The 21,281-nt window shown below is 43.9% G+C and overlaps 1 protein-coding gene across 2 annotated transcripts in view; it reads left to right on the forward strand.

Moving 5' to 3' along the window:
* The window catches only part of ELAC2 (elaC ribonuclease Z 2), a 25,872-nt gene continuing 4,591 nt past the window's right edge, over window positions 1–21,281 (forward strand). Inside the window, exons 1-21 of one of the 2 annotated variants that reach the window (XM_077327462.1) lie at window positions 1–479; window positions 1,848–1,898; window positions 1,996–2,066; window positions 3,674–3,738; window positions 4,387–4,444; window positions 4,783–4,851; window positions 5,321–5,479; window positions 5,910–5,968; window positions 6,663–6,721; window positions 6,811–6,883; window positions 10,188–10,300; window positions 11,680–11,778; window positions 13,453–13,591; window positions 13,683–13,768; window positions 14,688–14,806; window positions 16,076–16,172; window positions 16,771–16,909; window positions 18,576–18,614; window positions 18,761–18,870; window positions 20,297–20,396; window positions 20,474–20,594. In XM_077327462.1, the coding sequence (XP_077183577.1) occupies window positions 16–479; window positions 1,848–1,898; window positions 1,996–2,066; window positions 3,674–3,738; window positions 4,387–4,444; window positions 4,783–4,851; window positions 5,321–5,479; window positions 5,910–5,968; window positions 6,663–6,721; window positions 6,811–6,883; window positions 10,188–10,300; window positions 11,680–11,778; window positions 13,453–13,591; window positions 13,683–13,768; window positions 14,688–14,806; window positions 16,076–16,172; window positions 16,771–16,909; window positions 18,576–18,614; window positions 18,761–18,870; window positions 20,297–20,396; window positions 20,474–20,594 (2,290 nt within the window). In that variant the 5' untranslated portion in view covers window positions 1–15. Of the gene's footprint in view, window positions 480–1,847; window positions 1,899–1,976; window positions 2,067–3,673; window positions 3,739–4,386; window positions 4,445–4,782; window positions 4,852–5,320; window positions 5,480–5,909; window positions 5,969–6,662; window positions 6,722–6,810; window positions 6,884–10,187; window positions 10,301–11,679; window positions 11,779–13,452; window positions 13,592–13,682; window positions 13,769–14,687; window positions 14,807–16,075; window positions 16,173–16,770; window positions 16,910–18,575; window positions 18,615–18,760; window positions 18,871–20,296; window positions 20,397–20,473; window positions 20,595–21,281 lie in introns of both variants that reach the window. The other variant, XM_077327463.1, reaches the window with a different exon arrangement.

The raw sequence follows: 21,281 nt of genomic DNA on the forward strand, positions 1-21,281 counted from the left end.
GCAGGGCTCCGCCACATGATGATGGCCAAGAAGGCTGGTTCCACTATTGGCCACCGCGTGTCACGTGACATCACACTCTCTTTGTGCTCATTGGCTCCTGGGAGCTCGACCGTCGCATGCGGCCAGGGCAAAGCGAGGATTGGTCCGGCAGAAGCCCTGCGCGTTCCAGCGTGCCGATCTAGTGTCTCCTGGCTGGGGCCGCTCGTCACTTCGGAGTGCGGCGCCTGGATGTGGAGGTGGTGGCAGACGCTGCGGGCGCCGGTTAGAGCCATGTCTGGCGGGGAAGCCGGGCCCGGGCTCGTGCCCCGCCGCCAGCGCCCTCCTAAAGACGCGCTGCGCCACCTGCGCTCGCGAGAGAAACGCCTGGGTGCCGCGGGGGGCTCCGGGCCCAACGGGCCTCGCACCGTCTTCGTGCAAGTGGTGGCGGCTGGCACGCGGGACGCGGGGGCCGCACTCCATGTCTTTTCTGAGTACAACCGGTCAGTGGGGTCCTTTCGCATTGGCGTGTTCGTGGGCGGGGTAGAGCGGGGTGAACAAACGGTGGCTCACCAGAAGTCCATGGACTACAGTTAGTTACTTAAGCCCCTGCCAATAGGCTTTCATGGTAACTGTAGGCCATGGACGTCTGGAGAGCCACAGTTAGGCCCCCGCCACAGCGGGTTATGAAAGAAAGGTCTTGGGTTTGTTAGGGCTTGGATGGAAGGCCTCTTGGGAAACCCTGTCTTATTTGCCCTGGTTTCCATGTTGAAAGAGAAATCGGATAAAAAGGAGTAGGAAAAACACTTTAATGTTTTTTATTTTAGATTTCTGGGCTTGTAACACATAATATTAATATCATCTTAAAATATAAAACAATTTAAAATCCATTTCTATACTGATTCTGTTTCTTCAGCCCCTAGTTCTGGTGAACCACATGCTTTTCTTCCCTCCATTGTTCAAGTGGTGCTGTATGCTTATGACTGTTTCTGCTGTGATGCTTCATTCTCTGCACTTGGCCTCTGCTGACATGGGGTTTCTTGTTATGATATCACTTTTGATAAGGTTGTCATGCCTTGAAAGAGCAGGGATTCCCAACAATGGGTCCACTGGAGCTTTGAAAGGGGTCTGAGGAAATTCTGAAGTGCTGTGATATGGAGGGGTGTGTGTGCTGGGCTGTCTCCTTCTCTTCTTTCCAGCCTATATGAAGTAGAGCCTACATAATAGGAGTAAAGGAGGGGGCAGGAACAAAAGGAGGTCTAAGGGTATCCCCAAGCTCAATGGCAAGCAAACGTTTCTAGCTTTACTGCTAAGTTCCTGCAGTTCTATGTCTAACTGCGTTTAATTAAATTAAATGCAGTCTTTTCAGATATTAGATACAAGGAGTCTAAAGATATCCCTATAGATTTAATTTTTCCCTCAATGTGTCCTAACCAACTAGATGACTCATGTTCAGATAGCATGAGGGAAATTAGACTATTGGGGTCAGATCTAAAATGAATGTGAAGCTAGAACTTGATTGTTAACAACCATGCTCTGGTTTCCAATAGTCTTTGGCTGGTTTCTAGACATAGGACTGCGTAAGAGACATAGTTCGGGGTCCCAAGGATTTTACGAAGGAAGACAGATTGGAGACTTTCGCCTGCTTGGTTAAAAGCGTTGATCCAAATAGGGATGCCATAGAACAGTTGGGCACTTAGTTTCCCATTGAATACTTTGAGGGCTGCTGGCACCTACTGGTTACCACTGGTGTAGAAGAAAAGTGTAATTGCCAGGGCACTAGTTTTTGCAGATGTGATTGTATATTTCCTCTGTGTAGCCCAATTTGCATTATGGTGAAAAAATATTGATCATAAAATATTTCATTTCAGGTATCTTTTTAATTGTGGAGAAGGAGTACAACGCCTTATGCAAGAGCACAAGTAAGCTGGATTTTTCTTTTTTTGGGGGGGGAGGGGTGCTTCAAGAAAACCAGCTTCTGATACAATCTGATTCCATAGTACTGTTTTGTTTCCTCAGGTTGAAGGTGGCTCGACTAGACAATATCTTCCTTACCAGAATGAACTGGGCCAATGTTGGTGGTCTATCTGGTGAGTTCATTCAGCAACTCTAGTAAAGGTAAAGTTATCCCCTGTGCAAGCACTGGGTCATGTCTGACCCTTGGGGTGACGCCCTCCAGCGTTTTCATGGCATACTCAATCCGGGGTGGTTTGCCAGTGCCTTCCCCAGTCATTACCGTTTACCCCCCAGCAAGCTGGGTACTCAGCAACTCTACTCTTGTCTTAATTTGAAAGGTTTAAATTTTCCCAGTAAAATGGGGATCTAGCAATCTATAGCATATACAGGGGTAGTTTCATGCAAACATACTTAATACTAATTGTTTGAACTACATTTGGGGTTCTGTTTCTATCGTGAAATGTACAAGTTGATATTTAAATTTCTTATTGAAACGTACTTCTTGTTGAAAGATTCAATGTAATGCTGTCTGTCCAAAGTCATTTATTGTTAAAGGGAAGAAAATTAAGGACGTTTTCAAAAAACAGGGAGTTCTAGGGCACACTAAACATTGAAGCCCTTTTTATAGGCAAACATTTATAGAGTAGAGGCCATTTTTTCTCCTGACACCCACACATCCTAACCAAAAGCTGCTGCTTGGCTGCTGTCACCCCCCCCCCTTTTGATCTGATCAACTGCAAGTACCCAGAGTACAATGTTCTCAAACTTTGGTTGATGTTGACTGTTTCATGACCATTATGCTTTTTGTTCATACTCTTGCAAATGTTTCAATGTATTGGTTCTATTGTTCCATGTACACCGCTCCAAGATGCCACAGTGAAGGGTGGCATATAAATCAAAGGAATAAATGAATATAAATAAATAAGAGCCCATTGCTTGAACATTGCTTTCTGGGTACTGCTCACCATTTGTATTCACAGTTGCAGCTGCCTCCTAGTGGCCTAAGTGGAGAAAATAATTTCCCTTAGATCTAGCTTCCCATTATTATTTACCTGTGTTTATTTTTTTAAGCAAACTCTTACGATGGCTGCAAGCTTTATCAGAGTGAGGTTGAGAAAAGCCCTTGTCAGCCACAAAATGATGCTAAATTCATGAACCAAGTAGTTTATGACCCCTCCCCCCAGCACAGGGAGCCATCAAGCTCAGCTGAAGGCCTGTGATAGAGCTGAGGTAAATCAGTGGGCTTCAAGGGGGAACAGGGAATTGAACTCCATTCAGATTCCAGTGCTCTATCTATTATACCGCAACTTCTCCTTTTAATTTGTTTATATAGTCTGTTTTACTTATCTCTCTTTGTGAAGAATTCAAAAGACAAGCCAAAGAGCCAGTGGTCCAAAAGAAGAGGAATACTTTCTTGTTCAGGTCAAAAAATTTCCAACACGTTTCGCAGTAAAACTTCTCCAGGGGAATCTGCAATTGTATAGTTATAGGACTTGAGTTCCCATAGGCTATTTGCTTATTTTCCCCTGCAGTTGGTACAGCCCTTCCATTTGGAGACTTAAAAATGTCAGCGGCTTTTATCCTTAAGGTGGACACGTATTCATTAAATTTGTCCTTTCCCCTCTCTTCTGCAGTAGCAAGTGAGTAGGTATTGTTTTTCATGACTGTTCAGGCTGTTCTAAAAATTGAAGGTGAAAGCTGTTTTCAAAGTGGAAATTTTGGTTGTTTTTTCTTCTTCCAGGAATGATTCTTACCTTGAAAGAAACAGGGGTTCCAAAGTGTGTGCTTTCTGGGCCACCACAACTGGTGAGTGGCTGTCTTTCTTCTGTACTCATTGATGTAACTGTTCTGCTAGGCAGAATGAAATGTCATTAATTGGTAGTGAACAATACTAATTAGTGCTGTCCCTGCAATCCTTTGATTCTGTTTTCAGGGCTAGATTCTCATAGTGGATGTTCTACTTGTGAGCAAATCTACAAAGCTTAATCCAGCCGTTACCCTTTGGACATCTCTTATGTCTCACAATAGTAGTATTCGGCAGGGATGTTTATTTATTTATTTTATTTATATCCCGCCACCCAGGACAAGTGGATTACATGATACATGTTTGGGAGTTGGGGACAGGAATGTTTGAGTTTCTTTGGCATTGTGCCTTCTGATAAGGAAGGGCAGATCCAAGGAGGTAAGGGTTATTTCTGTGTTCATGAAGGACTGTTTCCTCTCTAATATCTACATCTTGATCTGTGAAGACGGCTTTTTGATGTGGTCTAGTCTCCTTTCAGTCCTGCCCTGTCCTTTGAAGTGGCTTTATAGGCAACGTGTTTGGCTGTCATGTGATAAGAAGCAGATGAAGTGTGTCTTAGTGAGCTCAAAGAGTGGATGAGAATAACCTGTGCTATGTAGTATTGTGACATGATGACTAATGGCAGTGTATCTCCTATACCTCTCTTTCAGGAAAAGTACCTGGAGGCAATCAAAGTATTTTCTGGACCACTAAAAGGAATAGAATTAGGTAGGAGCTGCACTTCTGTATTTATTATCAGCAGTAGCTAAGGATTGTGCTGAAGTTTTATTCATGAGGTCTGCACTTCATATTTGCTGCTGTTCATCACGCATTTATCTGTGGCAACTTATTTCATGGTTGCTGGCCATGTTCACACTTCTTGTAGCGGCATCTGCCAAAAAACCAGCAGAGAAGCCTTGAAGTGTGTGGAGTTTTTTATTGATGGGTTTACTGGAAGTTTTAACCAAGCCTACCATGTTCTTGTTCAGTTCCAATGTTAATTGTTTAGAAAGATGTACTTGATGGGCCATTCTAAATATTTTTTGTTTGATCTGTTTTCTTTCCAGCTGTGCGACCCCATTCTGATCCAGCATATGAGGATGAAACGATGATTGTCTATCAAGTTCCCTTGGTAGGTGAGTAAAGGGGTACTGATTGTAACAATTTATTTTATCTATTCAATTTATATATTGTCCTTCACTGTGATGTCTCAGGGCATTGTACATAGAGCCAGTAAAACAGAATGTACATTAAATTACAATTGAGAACAGGACATACGGTAATCATCATTTCAGTTAATAGGCAACATCAACATAACTTAGAACCATGAGCAACTGCAACAATTAAGAAGGTGGAGACTGTGAGCTTGGGACAACAATAGCATTATTTTGTTGGGAGCCAGAAATGAAGTTTGTCTTCAAGCAACATACTAACTGCTGTCAAATGTTTTACATCTGCATACAGATGTTCACAAACTGACAAAGAAACATGAGCAAAGTTAAGCAAAGAAGTTATTGGTGGTTTAAGCAGCCTTCCTTGGAAAGGAATATGATTAGTATGTGTTTCTTCTACATATTTTTTTCTTGTCTATATTCCCTGAAATAGGAAGGAAGCCCATAAACGACCCAGTGGAACTTAAATGCTCTGAATCAACATCCCCAGCAGATGGGACTGACCAGATGCATAACTCAGGACCAGCATCTCCCTCTAGGGAGCAGCAGTACCAAAGGGATGACAGGAGTAAAACATCCTCCGATACAGTGGGTGAGGGAGCTTTGCTTTTCGGTGAAGTCCCAAATAAAGGTTCGGGAGTCCAGCATGGAAGTACACATGGTTTGGTAGAGCATTGGCAATGTATGGGTTAGGAGTTAGCGCAAAGTGTATAAATGGAGTTTGGCTCCATTTATCAGTCTTTTTAAACCAAGCTTCAGTGGTGAGTTGCCTTATGAAGAATTTGGGAGGTTTGTCATAGCTAATATCAAATGAGACTAGGGTCCTTCTTTTCATTATCATTTTCAGAGGGGAGCAAAGTAAGTGGATTGTTTGAATTTTGGTAAGATGATATCAACAGAATATTATGGCATCCTGATTAGCATGTTGATGTGTTTTTTCTGGTGCTTCTGATTTTAGAGTTGCACAAACAACCTCAGTCTGAAATCATTTATGCCTTGTTTTTATGTTCATTTGTTTTAAGTTGGTCGCAGTCAAGTTGGCCAGAGGGATCCATCTCTAGTTGTTGCATTTATTTGTAAGGTAAGAGTTTCCCTTAAGAATAAGGCTTTGCAATTGTTGTAATGCTTCGGTTTTACAAACAAAATCAGTGGTTTCTTCCTTGAGAGTTATAATTTGCTAATAAAGTCAGGCTTCCCGGCTAATGCTTTTGTTTCCTGGCTAACGCTACTGTTTCAATAGACCTAAAGAATTGAGGATGCATGTTTATTGTACGCTGTGCAGCTGCTATCCCTGTCTTCCTATACTTTCTTGTTCAAAGAAATACAAGGCTGCAGTATTTAGTCTGTTTTTAAGAACACCATGTTTGAATCGCACCAAAACTAAACATGTTGAAAAATACCTGAGAGATGAGCTTGTGCGTATGCCTGGCTTTCCTGGAAACTTCTTGTGAAGATCACTTAAATTATTCCCTGAACTTTAACTGAGGTAACAAGATCATTAGTAGTTCCCCAAAAGGTGTTATTTCTTTGAAATATTATACACTTAGTTGCTTATGAGTGTGTCTGAAACATGACTTTCTGTTGGGAGGATCTTTAGATGCATTTTCAGTATTTTTGTCTTCATCCAGTAGTTCAAGTTCAGTTGGTTGAAACACATTTTGGAGACATGTGGCATTGGGGGAATTTGTTGGATGCAATGTCACCTTCATACCCTTTCAAGTAATTTAAAACATTGCTAGGAAGAAGTGATGAAATGAACCCTTGTATACCCACAGCTCCATCGAAAGACAGGGAACTTTCTGGTGCTTAAAGCAAGGGACCTTGGCTTGCCTGTGTAAGTACAGAATATTTTCCTGCATTCTTTTGCATACAAGAGCATCCCATGCATTTACAGCTGGTTGTTTTTTAAATAATCTCTTCCAGGGGCACAGCAGCAATTGCTCCGATCATTGCAGCAGTAAAGGAGGGAAAGAGTGTCATGTTTGAAGGCAAAGAGGTATTTTAAAAATAAAAACACATGAGCCCAGAGTGACTCAACCTTTGTTCTACTAAAACCATATACATTCTGTTCCATCCCAATTAAGTTTCACAGGGAATTGTTTAATCAGAGGTATCTGATTGTATTTCTAGCTTTTAGACACGACATTGTGAATACAACCAAGCAGGACTTATAATTGACTAGAGGCAAAGCCCGTTGTATCCAGGAATACAAGGGCATGGGGTTGAATGTGTGTCTTGTGTGGGGGGGTTGTGGTGGCGTGGTGACAAATGAGGGTATGGGTGTGGAGATATGGGTGTCAAGAACCTGTGGTTTGGAATGTTCATTGAGTATGGGAGAGGACTGACCTTTGGGAATTGCAGCTTGTGGTTACAGATGAGCTTTCCAGAGCCATGTCTTTAGATATGTGAAGGAGAAATCAGACTGGAGACTCTTCTTAGGGGGAAATTACATGGCAACCAATTCCTCCCAGTTCTGCATTCAATATCATTTCCCTTCTTGTCCCCCTGCCCTAATCCACATGGGATAGTCGCAGTAAACAGGTGTCTACCCTGCTTCTTCTGTCTCCATTTTTTACTGTTGATAAAATGTTATGTGGCCAAATGCTTCTTTCACGGCTGCTCCTAAGAAGAAGAGCTGGATTTTTGTACCCTGCTGTTTACTACCCAAAGGAATCTCAAAATGATTTACAAAAACCTGTTCCCTTTGTCTCCCCACAATAGACAACCTGTGAGGGATGTGGGGCTGTGAGAGGTCTGAGAGAACTGGGAATGGGCTGCAGTTACCCAGCAGGCTTCAGGTGTCTCAAAGCAGTTTCCAATAGCCTTCCCTTCCTCTCCCCATAGCAGACTCTCCGTGAGGGTGGTGGGGTAGAGAGCCTCACTTGGAAGATGGCAACCCTAAGAGGAGGTCCCTCTGAGCAGTCTTGACCTTAGTCAGGTTTATGCACAACTAGGTAGTGTGGAATTCCAGAAGATGAATCTACACCAATCTGGCAACCTTACCTCCTCTTTGCAATGCTTTCTTGACCTATGTAAATATGTCAGGGAGGTGCTTGGTAGCTGTGGGGGCATTATACACTTTGAGGCCCCACTTTCAGACTTCAAAGAATATGTTCAGACCAGGGACAGCCAATCTTCAGGTGGGGCCTGGAATTACTGCTCATCTCCAGACTATACAGACCAGCTCTGCAGGCAAAAATGGCTACTTTGGAGGGGTGACTGTGTAGCATTGTATCCCCCTGAGGTTTAGGGAAGCCAGCCTCCAGGTGGGGCCCGAGAAGCCCCTGGAAATATAGCTCATCTCTAGACAGTTAGGCTGAAGGGAAAGCTCTCCTCCCTCTCATGCACCCCTTCAAAAGGAATGCACATGGCCCCAGAATCCACTTGGTTGTGTGGCTGGTGATTTTGCCCTTCTGAAGCCTGAGGCAACTGCAGTCCCTGTTGCTGTCTGCAAGGGCAAGTCGTTGCCTAATAAAGGTGGATCACCTAGTTTTCCCCAAAGTCTCACTGTCTACTTTCCTGTAAAGCTAAATACACTTGAAATTTTGGGCCACTTTTGTCTTGAGTTCATAGGAGTGTTTATTTACCAGGCCAAGCTTGAAAACAGTCACTTTAGAGAAGGGGCTTTTCTGTGGCCTCCCTGTCAGCCAACTGTTTGGCAGAAGGGGAAAGCTCCCCCCTTTAAAAGGAAGGCCCTCAGGCTCCCCTGCATTGCTCTCTGAAGGAAAATGCCTCTCTCCCCTCAGTCAGGGCCTGTCAGAGGCTCCTTCCCAGCAGGCCTGAAGTTTGTGTGTGGGGGGAGGGGAGCACAATCTCCAGCCTCCTGCCAGCTCTGTTAGGGTTCTGAGGCAATTTGCAGTTGGACATGACAGGGCAGCCTTGGGGGCAGCCTGTCCAAGCCTCTGTTCTTATTCCCCTTGGCAGCCCTACTGACCTCCTCTCCCTGTGGTGGTCAGGGGCAGACTGGCAGCCATGTCTCCAGATTTTCCCTGGCTGGGCTGGGTGGGTGGGTTGGGAGGTGCTTTGCGCATCCTGACTGGACGGAACTCTTGTCTGTCCTGGTGAGGGCCCAATCGGATTGGCTCCTTGACCCCTGGCTGCACATGCCTCCGGATTGGCCCCTTGGCCCCAGACGGACAAGCGGAGGGACCAATTGGAAGGTGCTTTCCGATTGGCCTCTCCGCTTGTCAGTCTGGGGCCAAGGAGCCAATTGTTGCCCCCCCCCCATCACGGACTGAGCCCACCCCAACATCCCTTAGCCTTTTATTTATACTACGGAACTTACAGATAAGTATGAAGAAGCAACACTTGAAGTGTTTTTGTTTGTTTTCATTCCACTCTGTCAGTGGGAATCTCTGAATTACTGAAGTTGTGATGGGTATTGATCTAGAAAATGGAAAAATGTGTTTCAGAAAAAGGAGAAAGCCAGTATTCCCCTTAAGTATACAAGCTTGACTGATAACTGTTCTGAAAGAACTGACAACCAAAGCACGATAAATTAATGAGTTTAGCAAAAGCTGTATGTTACCTGTAATAGTTTTAAGTCTTACTGAGTATCCTTATTTCCCCTCTCCCAGATAACAAATATACATTATTTTTTTCCCTGACATCTCAAATGAAATAACGTAGAAGGCCACTTGGTTTCAGTGTGTCACCTAAGGCTGGAGTAGAAACTACTGTACATGCTATTGTGGATGGACAAGCTATTTATATACTGCGGGGACATATTATAAACATGTCCCAACAATAGTATACAAGTTCCTAAGCAAAACATTTGAATTTGAATCTCATAGAATATCCATTAAATAGACATTCTGTGAGATTCAGACTGTCACAGTATCAATGGAAGCTGTTCCCAGAAACCACAGATCTTCAACCAGTTTCTCACATAAATGGGCCGTGAGACACTATAGTCTCTTCCTAAAGTGTTCACTGTGATACTCAGGTTTTTCCATAAAAGACAGGCTTTGAGACTTCCAAATTCTCTGAAGAAAGATTTTGTACATGCAGTGGGGTAGGCTAAAAATCCAGTCTCCCAATTATTCACTGATTTACCCTGTTTACACTCAAGTGAAAGACCTGGACAGTTTGTTGGGACAAGTTCTCTCTCACCTCATACTCTGGAGGCAAAACCCTGTGTCGTCTGAACTCACAGTGTAAGAGATTTTTTTCCTGCTACTTCCCCTGCCCATCTGGCTTCTTCAGCCATCCGTGGGCCTTGATTGTCTGTTAGCTGTTCTGCATGTGTGAGATTGGTGCTGGACTTCGCCCATCCATCACAACTTTCTGTGCCGTTGCAGATCTTGGCGGAAGAACTGTGCACCCCTGCAGACCCAGGTGCAGTCTTCATTGTTCTGGAGTGTCCTCATGAAGGCTTTGTCGATGCAGTCTGTGAAAATGCTGCCTTGCGTAGGTATGGCTGAGATGGGGGCATCTGTCTTCATAGTCAAGATTTGGATGGGGTTAACTATAGCATTTACTGCCACCCTTGTGCTGGGAGCATGTGTCTTCCATGATGTGGACTGGACCTGGGACAGTGACCATTCGTATTGAAGTTTTCATATTGGCCCAATGTTAGTAAGTATGGAACATACAGAAATAGCAAGGCTGAAGGAGTGGAGAAACCTTGAGGGGGGGGATATATTATGTAGCTGTAGACAGCCATTTTCACTTTTGCTTAAAAGCAGGTGACAATAATACTTCATTGTTGCGTGGCTTTGAATTGTGATATTGTGAAAATTAGGAACAGAGGTTGTCAGACACCATTATTTTTAAGGTTAGCCTTGCATTCTAGGGACCATATAGAGCTATGAAATGTTTGGATATCCAGGCATTAGATTTACTTATTTATTTGATTGTTATATTGTCCTCTCAGCTAATCAGCTCAGGGCAGTGTAGATCACTTCATAAATACATCAGATAAAAGTATTAAAACAACATTAAAACTAAATTTGAAATTAACTTAATCAACAGTTTAAAAATAATACTACATCAATAGTACTGGGTTTTAAGCGCCTGTAGTTCACCTGGAACTAGACTACAATCTATGACGGGTAGTCAAACTGCGGCCCTCCAGATGTCCATGGACGACAGTTCCCATGAGCCCCTGCCAGCGTTCACTGGGAATTGTAGCCCATGGATATCTGGAGGGCCACAGTTTGACTACCCCTGAAAGGGGTCTTTTAGAGGAAGGGAGGGTCCAGTAGGGGGCCAGGACAGAAAATATCTTACTCATGTTGAGGCCAGACATACTTCCTTATGGCCAGGGATAACCATTGGTTGGTGTTTGCACAGTGGAGGGCTCTTGGGGCGGGGGGGGGTATAGATAGAATGGCGGTGCCCAGACTGCGAATGGCCTTGTGGTGAGTACCAGTACCTTAAACGTGGAGAGAGCATGAATGGATGTATTAGAACAGATGCTTTATAGCTGCTTGAGTTAAGTAGGGGAAGGGCTTAGGAATGTTACTTTCTTAGAACTCTCAACTCGGTACTGGCCATCTGGAAAGAACAAAAGAAACCTCTCCTCTGTATTTCTGTCCTGTTAAATAACACTGACATAATGGTGCAAGAAGGGAGCCTAATCTAGATTTTTAGTGGCATGCAGTTATAAGTGTTTGACATAACTAGGCATGGGGTAGTGAGATAGGAAGCCACCAGCACATCCAGGATCCTATCGTTCCCATTAGTTGTGTGCCTGCTCTCCTTTCCAGTTGCCTCATTCCTCTCAAGGGCATGAATGGCTGCTACACAATCTCAGGATGATGTACTTATACGTTCAATACTTTGTTGCAGGTATCAAGAAGGGAAACAGGAGAATCCTGTGGCTTTGGTCATCCACATAACCCCAGAGCCTGTGTTACAGGACAGTCGGTACAAACAGTGGCTAGAAAGGTTTGTGCCTTGGTGGAATTTGCATTGAATGTAACATTCTGTTGACAAGTCATCTTCCCTGTTACCTAGCTCTAATTGCCAAGTTGGTTCAGAGTAAGGTGACCAGATTGTCCCACTTTTGGAGGGACATCTGGGGACCACCTGGCAAATTGTACTTATGTTGAAATTAAAAATATATATATTACAATATTATTTTTGCGTTCTATGCATTCTATGAAAATTTCTGTTGCTCCATATAGGCCAAATTTTTAATCAGGAACCCCCCTGGTCAAGGGTGTCCCACTTTACCAATGTTAAAATCTGGTCACCTTAAGGCATGTGCAGGATTTCCTCATCATGTATTAACTTGGTATCAGTGCTGAAGTGACTGATTGAAGAATAATGGCCACATTTAGCATCCATCTAACACTTTTTGAATGTTGAATGTGCTTCTCATACATTATCTCAGTGATCACAACTCCCATATACATTAAGTCAGCGCTTTTGCAGATGGGGGGAGGGCAAACTGGGAAAAGTGAGTCACTGGTCATGTAGTAAGTGCAGGAATGCAGTAAGTGAGGGCCTTGCCAGCCACTGCATTGCAATTTCCCTGCTTTGCATACTGAAAGTCCTACAAATTAGATACTGTTACCTGCATGATTGGAACCTTTCATATCTGTATATGACACTCATCAATGTCTGTTCTTTTTTCTTCCTAGCATAGTTGTTAGGGTTACCAGTTGTGTGTTAGGAAATTTCTGGAAATTTGACGGTAGAGCCCCAAAAGGGGAGGGACCTCAGTGGAGTATAATGCCACAAAATCTGCCCTCTAAACCAGTCATTTCCTCCAGAAGAACTGATTGTTGTAATCTCTGAAGATCAGTTATAATTCTGGGAGATCTTTAGGTCTCATCTGGAAAATATGCAACTCTAATAATTGTGTCGTTCACTGTGCAAATGTTCATTAACCCAGCTCAAAGGAGAGATTAAAAAACAGCAATAGTTTGTTGGGGAACAAGCCACCTCTGCCCTAAAAAATAAACCTTATCAAAAGCTTTACTAAAATCCAAGTAAACGATATCAACCGAATTTCCACGATCCAGCAAACCTATTACTTGGTCAAAAAAGGAAACTAGGTTGGTCTGACAGGACCTGTTGGAGACAAATCCATGCTGACTTCCTTGGATCACCAAATTGTCCTCCAGATGTTTGCAGATCGCTCCCTTTAATATCTGCTCCATTATCTTACCCACAACAGAGGTCAGACTCACTGGTCTGTAGTTTCCCGGGTCATCCTTCCTCCCTTTTTTGAAGATCAGAATAACGTTTGCTTAAGATCTTTTTATTTGATCTTTTAATCTTTTTATCTGATTAAGATCTTTTTATTTAATCTGGCATACACTAGTTCTCAGCATTTGTGTTTGTAATGGAATTTTTATAATTTTAATTCCTTCAATGTTTTATGTTCAGCATATTTTGGACCCTCATTGGGTGGAAAGACAGTATTAAAATGTTTTCAATAAATAGGGAGTGGATCATGCAACCAAAATATGTTGAAAGCAGTAGGAACAATGGCTGCTCTTTTAAAATAGCGTGTCTCACAAAGCTCTGGCTTAATCCTTATATAAATTGTCTGACACTAACATCAGGTTTTGAATTAAATCAGATACTCATCGTTGCTTCTTGTTCCACCAGGTTTGGGCCTGATACTCAGCATTTAATTCTCAATGAGAACTCACACTCAGTACACAATCTCCGCAGCCACAAAATCCAAACCCAGCTCAACCTCATCCATCCAGAGATCTTCCCGTTACTCTCCAACTACCAGAGCAAGGTAAAAGTCTTGGGCTGTGTGGAAGGCATACCTTTCTCACTAGGTATGACAGCATTTCTAATGTTCTTCTTCCATCTTGTCCTTCCATCAGCAAGAAGCAGCCACGTTCAGTGTGCCTGTTACACGAGGGGAATGCCTCCTCAAGTTCCAGCTGAGGCCCAAGCTAGAGTGGCAGAGGTTAGTGGTTTCCTAAATTATATATTAATTTTTTTAGTAAAGGTGGAGTGTGGTATGATCCTTTTAAAAAATGTAATAGCATCTGGTGTGAAGAAGCAGATGTTACCTCAGGGAATAGAATCCTACCATTTCATTCAGTCTTTGCCTGTGTGCTACGAGGCACTTTAAATGAGCACCCTCTGCCTCTGAAGAGCATCTCACTGTAGAGCAGGGGTAGCTAAACCGTGGCTCTCCAGATGGCCATGGACATCTGGAAAGCCACAGATTGGCTAACCACTCTCAAGAAACAGGTGGTCATTGAGAGAATACAACAGTAGGATCCAACCCAAGGATAACTTCTTTTTTCTCCTTTGTCTTCCTCGTGATTTCTAGTTTGACACAATGTAGTATGTGATATGCACAGTTATGTGCATGGCTGATGGATCGGGGATGAATATACATGTCCTGTGTTAAACTAGATGTTACAAAATACAGGGGGAGGGAGAATGCAGATACGAAGGCCTGGTGGTTCTGTGTCTTGAGGCCTCCTCCGTCCCTCATCATTGCTTGTAATCTCAAATGATGGGCTCCTTTCAAGACTCTTCTCAACAGAGCTGCAAATTGATGGTTTGGCATCAGATGGTTCTGTGAGGAAATGATTGGGTGAGGGGTCTGTGTGGCACATGAAAATGTGGGCCAGAGTGTGTATATGTGAATAGTTAGACGAGAACCGTGTTTTGAGCTGTACTGTTTGCTGATGTGTTGACTTCTACAGGATTGTCTGTGGAGTAGCTGGTGTACTTGGGTGAAAGGAATGAATACTTTTGGGTTGGTGTTTTTCCTCAAGAGAAGGAGCAATATGGGGGTTGCAAAAAATGCTTTCTCCTGATAAATAAAAATGATTGTATATTGCCTCCATCCTGACTTTTCATTCTTCCAGAGAGGCTGTTACGGCTTGCAATTCTGCTGAGTTTATAGCTGAAGCCATGACGCTTCCTGACTTCCAGGAGAGTGTGCAGAAGTGCAGAGAGAGCTTACAAGGCCAGCTGGCATCATCAGGTGAATAAACTGCCTGTCTTATACTTGAAGAAGAAAAAAGTCTCAAGCTGGCGATGGTGAAATGATTTATTCCAATGAAAAGAATGTTCAAAACAATTACAAAATGGATTTCTAGGTTTCTTCCTAGGTTTTTGATATTTTCAAGTTATATTCTAAATATAAATATATAACATATAAATATATCTCCATGCTATGTCTTAATTCACTATAAGGATCAAAATTGCAAAAATGAAAATAGAAATACCTCAATATTGTTAATATACTTGAAGAAGGCAGTGAAAACAAGTATGGAGGGAGATTGTGTCTTTCATTCACAACTAGAAATTAAGCCCACTGTAGATAAAGTCCAGGGTCCCACCTGGCAGTAATTGTCCCTGTGGTGGTCAGGTGCTGAGCAGTCAGAGGCACAGAGGCAAGGCCTCAGAATTGTAAAGGAAAGCTGGAAGCTCTGACCCCCTTAGGCCCATTATGCACAGGCCATAATGCCCGCGCTGGCGGTGGCAATGCTTCAGGGAAAATCCCTGATAATGCTTGCCGCCAGCGCGGGCGCGTCCCAGCCCATGGCTACGGAAGGCCCACGTTAAGCAAACGCGGGAACTTCCGCAGCTTCCTGGGTACGCCGGGAGCCGGCAGGGGCTGAGGCGGGCCGGTGCTCTGCATAATCGCCAGTGCTGGGTCTTTCGGCCCGCCCAGCCCCAACCTGCAGGGTCCTTTCAGGGACTTCGCACGCCTCCTCGGGGCTCCGTGGAGCCGCAGAGCTGGCAGGGGTGACCTCCTGCCCCCACCAGTGCGTGTGGAGGGGGCCTGGCCCCCCACACCTCCAGGCCCCCCCACCTCCCCCCCGCCGTTTTGCTTGTCTCGGCCGGCAGCAATCCGGCCCTCCTGGCCCCGCTGGGACAGCCCAGAATGCTCCGCCCCCGTGCATACATGGGGAATAGTGGGGCATCGTGCCCCACCGCAACAGCACAGCGGCAGCGGGGGGTAGCTGCCGCCGTGCATAAAAAGTCAAAGTGGGCAATTTCATATAAAGGTTAGTGGTGGCAGTGGTTAACCTAGAGAGAGAAACACAAGCCTTTCCAGGAATTGGGAGCCCTTTGAAGTGGGCCCATTCTGCCACACAAACCAAATTAATTATCTTATTTCAGTTTGAATCTCTAGTCTGTTTTTATGTCCCCCACCCTTGTTTAGTAAGGCTTTGTTTAATCTCAATAAATGGTGATAGTGCAGAACTCTTTGCAAGTATTCAAGAGCCTTTTCTGTTTGTTCTAGGAAGTACGGATCAGTATCCACAAGTTATATTTTTAGGAACTGGATCTGCAATCCCGATGAAAATACGGAATGTGAGCTCAACGTTGATAAATGTCAGGTATATACTAGCCAGTGGTGTGGTGTCTGTGGGTGGGTCAAGGAAATAGTATTTGGGGGAGAGAAAGGATCTTGGGTTTCTAACAAGCATTTTTGTCACATTCCTTAATGTAGAGTGTCTTACTGGGTTTATATGTTGTTTGCCAGGGCAGAAAGGTGCTGCATAGAAGTGCTCATCAAACATTTTGCAGTCTCTTGTTTTGCAGTCTCTTTTGTAACATTGGCCTTTCGTCAAGAAATGGATGTGTCTGTTGTAGGTGCCTAGCAGAGTATTATATGCGCGGCCCAATCTTGTCTTGGAAACTGACCTCCTTTGTCTTCTCACATAAGTAGTGGCAAAGCTCTTTGGCCTATAACAAATAATTCACAATCAGTTAATCTAGAATGGCATTCTAATTCTCTTCCATATTCACAAAGAGATCAAATGAGTTGTGTAGATCTTTTAGCTTTTTCTTTTGACATAACATAATGAGAGTCAAGATGCATTTTATCACTGCTATAAACTCTGCAAAATGTAGTTGTTTCCTGCTTGGGTAAAATAAGCCTGCATACTGCCGCTGGTACTTATAATATGAACTTGCATCTGCTTCTCTTGCTAGTGCCACTCAGTCTCTGATTTTGGATTGTGGGGAAGGAACATTTGGTCAGCTTTGCCGCCATTATGGAGATGACGTTGACCGAATCCTGTGTAACATTGCGGCTGTGTTTGTATCGCATATACATGCAGATCACCATACAGTGAGTATTGTATTGGGGTGCGCATTCTCCACCATTTTACATTATGTCCATATCCTCATAAAAGTGTCTTTTATATCATGATTCTTCATTTCTTTTCAACAAAGGAATTGTATATAGACATAATGCAAAAAAAAAGTTTAAATATTTGTATGCTGCTCTTCTTTTTAATGGTCACCTAAGTAACATTCAATCTCCCCCCATTTTATCTTCACAACAAGAAGCTTGTGATAAAGGTCAGGCTTAAGAATGTTTGACTCGCTATAGTTATCCAAAGAGCTTCTGTGGCAGAGTGGGGGTTTGACACTGGGCCTCCCAGATCCTAGTCAGACACTCTAAACAGGATTAGCCAAACTGTGGCCCTTCAGATGTTCATGAACTACAGTTACTGTGAGTCTTTGCCAGAATGGCCCATTAGCAGGGAAAGGCTCATGGTAATTGTAGTTCATGGGCATCTGGAGGGCCACAGTTTTGCCACCCCTGCTCTAAGCACTCCAGTGCAGTGGCTGCAATGGTTATGGGAATGAGTCAGGAGGATCTTTGAACTCATGTGTTTTCCCTCATCACTTTGTGGGTAGCGATCTAGTGAGCTGCTTCTGCCATGTGCTAGGGTTTATCACTCCAGATATCTTGGCAAACAACAGTTCACAGAAGTGTTTCCTTTTACCTATTGTCTGGAAGGGGAGGGAGGAGCATGTGAGCCGTACAGTTGTCTCATTGCATCTAAAGCATACTCATGTCGCACTATATAGCCAGTTCTTCATTGTGAGAAATCTATCATGAAAAACCCATAAGACTGTTGCTTAAAAGTGCTGATCTATCTGAAATGGTACCTGATAGCAAGAAACAACACTATTGTTACTTTTGTTTTTTAAGTAAAGGCATCCACGGGCTCCTGTCATTTTTCTCCTTTTCTTTGTACAGTCCTTGTCATTCTGGAAGTATACTGTATGGCAGCGGTCCCCAACCTTTTCCAGGTTGGGGACTGCTTCCGGGGGTGGGGGAGAACTGGCACCCCGGGCACAGCACCACTGCGCAAATGCGCATGCACAGAGCTGCGTTTGCACCCACTGGCATGCCAGCGGCTGCACCTGCCTCCCCCCCCCTGCAGCGAGAAGCTTGCCGGGCCGCAAGCGAAGCGGCTGAGTGAGCTTCTCGCTGCAGGGCGTGGTGTGGGGAGAGGCATGTGTGGCTGGCGGCGGCCCGGTACTGAGACCTTTGCGGACCGGGGGTTGGGGACCACTGCTGTATGTCAGCCTTTTTTAACTTCTTCCATAGAAGAACCGAGTGATTGGGAGCCAATGTGGCAGAAATGCCAGATGAGCCCTGGGGAAACTTGGGTTCAAATCTCATTCTGTTGCAAAGGTCACAGGCAGAGAAGTCACATAATCTCGTAGAGCTGTTTTTGGTTTTTTGGGTGGGGTACCCTGCTTTTTAGTACCCGAAGGTAGCCTAGCTTACCTCCCAGTGATGTTGTGTGGATCAACGCATGAGGTGAGACCCAGGTTCCTGAATATATAACAAAGAGTAGTAAAAAAAATTAATGGAAAACATGTCTAATAACACTATGTGAAAAAGCTGCTATGCTCATGTCATTCTTAGAGTTGTTTAAGGAGAGGAATAAAGAATTGGCTGCTGTCTTTCTCATTAGCTGTCCTTTTGTTCATAGGGCTTATTGAGTATCTTGTTGCAGAGACATCGTGCATTTGTAAGTACTGCTTTACAGGAAAGAATTGTTGGGTTGTGGCGATTTCAGCAGATCAGCAGTATTGTGTACTAGGGTTGCTTAACTCTGTTGCTTAATTTCTGTTGCTTAACTCTGCTGTTGTGTCCTGTTGTCTTTTCTGCTCTCAGATGTCCCAGGGTCGGCCCTACAGGCCACTGTTTCTGGTTGCTCCTACACTTCTCATGACGTGGTTACATCAGTACGATGACCATTGCCAAGAAATCCTAGGGCACATGAAGTGAGTTGGTACGGCCATATATTTCAGTTAAGTGTGAAGAACTGAAGTATCCTTTTCTGTTACCTATAGCTGCCCCCTTTTTATTGCAGTAGCAGAAACACAGTTACTGTTCTTGTCACAAATTGCTCAAGCATCTCTTCTGGCCTCTGAGGAATCTTTCCCATCTCTCTTATGGGGGTCCTTAAACACATTGACTTGTTCATTCAAGACTGGGCCCAACAGTTTAAGTTTGCCTTCTCCTCAAGATCCAAGAGTAGCTGCAACACTTTGGAGCAGCCTAAGGAAGAACGGCAGCCTCTAATCCGGAGTGCTGGGTTTGATTCCCTACTCCTCCACATGCAGCCAGCTGAGTCACCTTGGGCCACACAGTTCATTTACTCAGCCTCACCTTCCTCACAGAGTGTCAGTGGTGGGGAGACAAAGGGTAGGCGATTGTGAAAAGCAGGGTATGAAAACCAACTCTTCTTATAATCATTATAAAACTGTCACTCCATCCAGAAATATAGGCCTGCTTGTGTGGCACCCTTACAGGTCTTCAAAGCACATTTTTCCTTGGAGAAAGTGACATTATTATTACAAATTTGCTGTGAGGGACAAGTAATCTAGAGGGAAGTGTTGAAACAATTTTTGTAGCTTATTCAGTTGTTGGGCCTTGTCTTCCCCTAGCTTAAATAGTCTGAGGACTGTACCTTGAAATTGTCAGCTGTTCATTATGGAATTCAGAAAGTGCTTAAGACCATCTCTGCATACAGGATTGTCTTCATTCTACATAAGTATCTAACAACCTGGATCATCAGCATTGCATTATGTCTATGCCATTGCTGGATGTTCCAGATAATAAAATGTAGTAGCATGGCAATGCTCTGTATTCCATATCATGACTTGTTCTAGTCTCTACAGGGATGGGCAAAGATTCACAGACAAGGTCTCCTGTGAGCTGCTGCAATGGTTAGTCCCTGAGAAAGAATCACTTGCCATGTGGAGGTTCTAACAACCTCTGCTATTTGTGTACTGTGTTCAAATGATTTTGAGCTTCAAAAAATTGATAAATTTGGTCAAAATAATTCATGGCTGACAACTCTTGTGCATTAACTTGGTTGCTGCAATTTGCTTGAAGGTTTGCTGCATAGAGACTAAGGGCGCCATTCTGCTTTGGCCTGTAATTGAATAAAAGATTGTGTAGAAGAAAGCCCTGAAAAGTTTAATTCAATTTAGGAATGTATTTTGGACAATAGGTTAAATGGCAGTTGTGCTAGATGGTAGGGTGTGTGCGTTATTTGACCAAATTTTACTCTGTGGAATTGTTCAAAGTTAATAAACATTAAAGAAATCCTGCACAGTGTAAATGTTTGTATAGAATTCTGGCAAAACCAGAACTCTTTTTATAATTATGGCTTAATTGTAGCATCTCTTCATTTTTTTGTAGTATGATTCCTGCTCGGTTTTTAAAGGAAGGCTGCAATATCCTTAAACCTAAAGCAGAGACATTCATTTGTTCACTTGTGGAGAAATACGACTTTGCAAAGGTAGGTGGATATGGGCTAAGAGCAGAAGAAACACTTGAAGGGGGAATGCCAATAATTTAACATGTTATGGTCTTCAGTTTCAGACATGTGAAGTCAGGCATTGTAAAAATGCCTTTGCATGTTCAATGGTCCACAAATCTGGATGGAAAATTGTCTATTCTGGTGACACAATGCCATGTGAAGCTTTAGTTGAAATGGGTAAGTTTTGTGTTGTATTGTTGCTGGGGGGGGGATGTGTGGAGAGGAATCAGAAAGGGAAGAGAACCTGGAGTAGTTTGGTAAGAAGCAAGGATAATGTTCATGTGAGAGAGGCAGTTATTACCTTTGTCTTTCAGGAGACCATTTTTTAATGCTACCGTGCACATAGCTAGGCTGCTCTTTTACCTACCTTTCTGTAGTGTATCCATTGTAAGGAATTTGTATCTGTAGCTCTAATAATGCCCGGTTTGTGCAGATGAAGCACTGGGTAAAGCTTGCCCTGATTGGCCCTCAATGGGAGACTTGCATCCAATGGGAGAGGGCATTCCCTCATTGAGGGCCAATCATGGGCCATCCCCGTCCTCCACCTCTTCCATGCTTCCAGGCACCTGGCAGAGAGGAAGAAGAGCAGGCAGAAAGTTAAGCCAGGGAGGGGTGGAGGGAAGGCTGTTCAGCTGGGCCGCCATGTTCCTAGGCTTCCCAGGTCATCAGAGAGCAGGGAAGGCCAGCTGGCTGTGCTTTGTGATGCTGCATGTGCAGCACTGGCCTTGGTAGCCCAGCTTTTGTGGCTGGGGCACCATATTACCAAGCCTGCCTGCTGGGGAGCAGAAAAGTCTGGCTGCCCGCCCCCTGATAGCCCAGCTCCCATGTCTGGACTGCTGTACTCCCAGGCCTCCTGTCCACCGG

Source organism: Paroedura picta, chromosome 3, assembly GCF_049243985.1.
Source record: "Paroedura picta isolate Pp20150507F chromosome 3, Ppicta_v3.0, whole genome shotgun sequence".
NCBI classification, from domain to species: Eukaryota; Metazoa; Chordata; class Lepidosauria; order Squamata; family Gekkonidae; genus Paroedura; species Paroedura picta.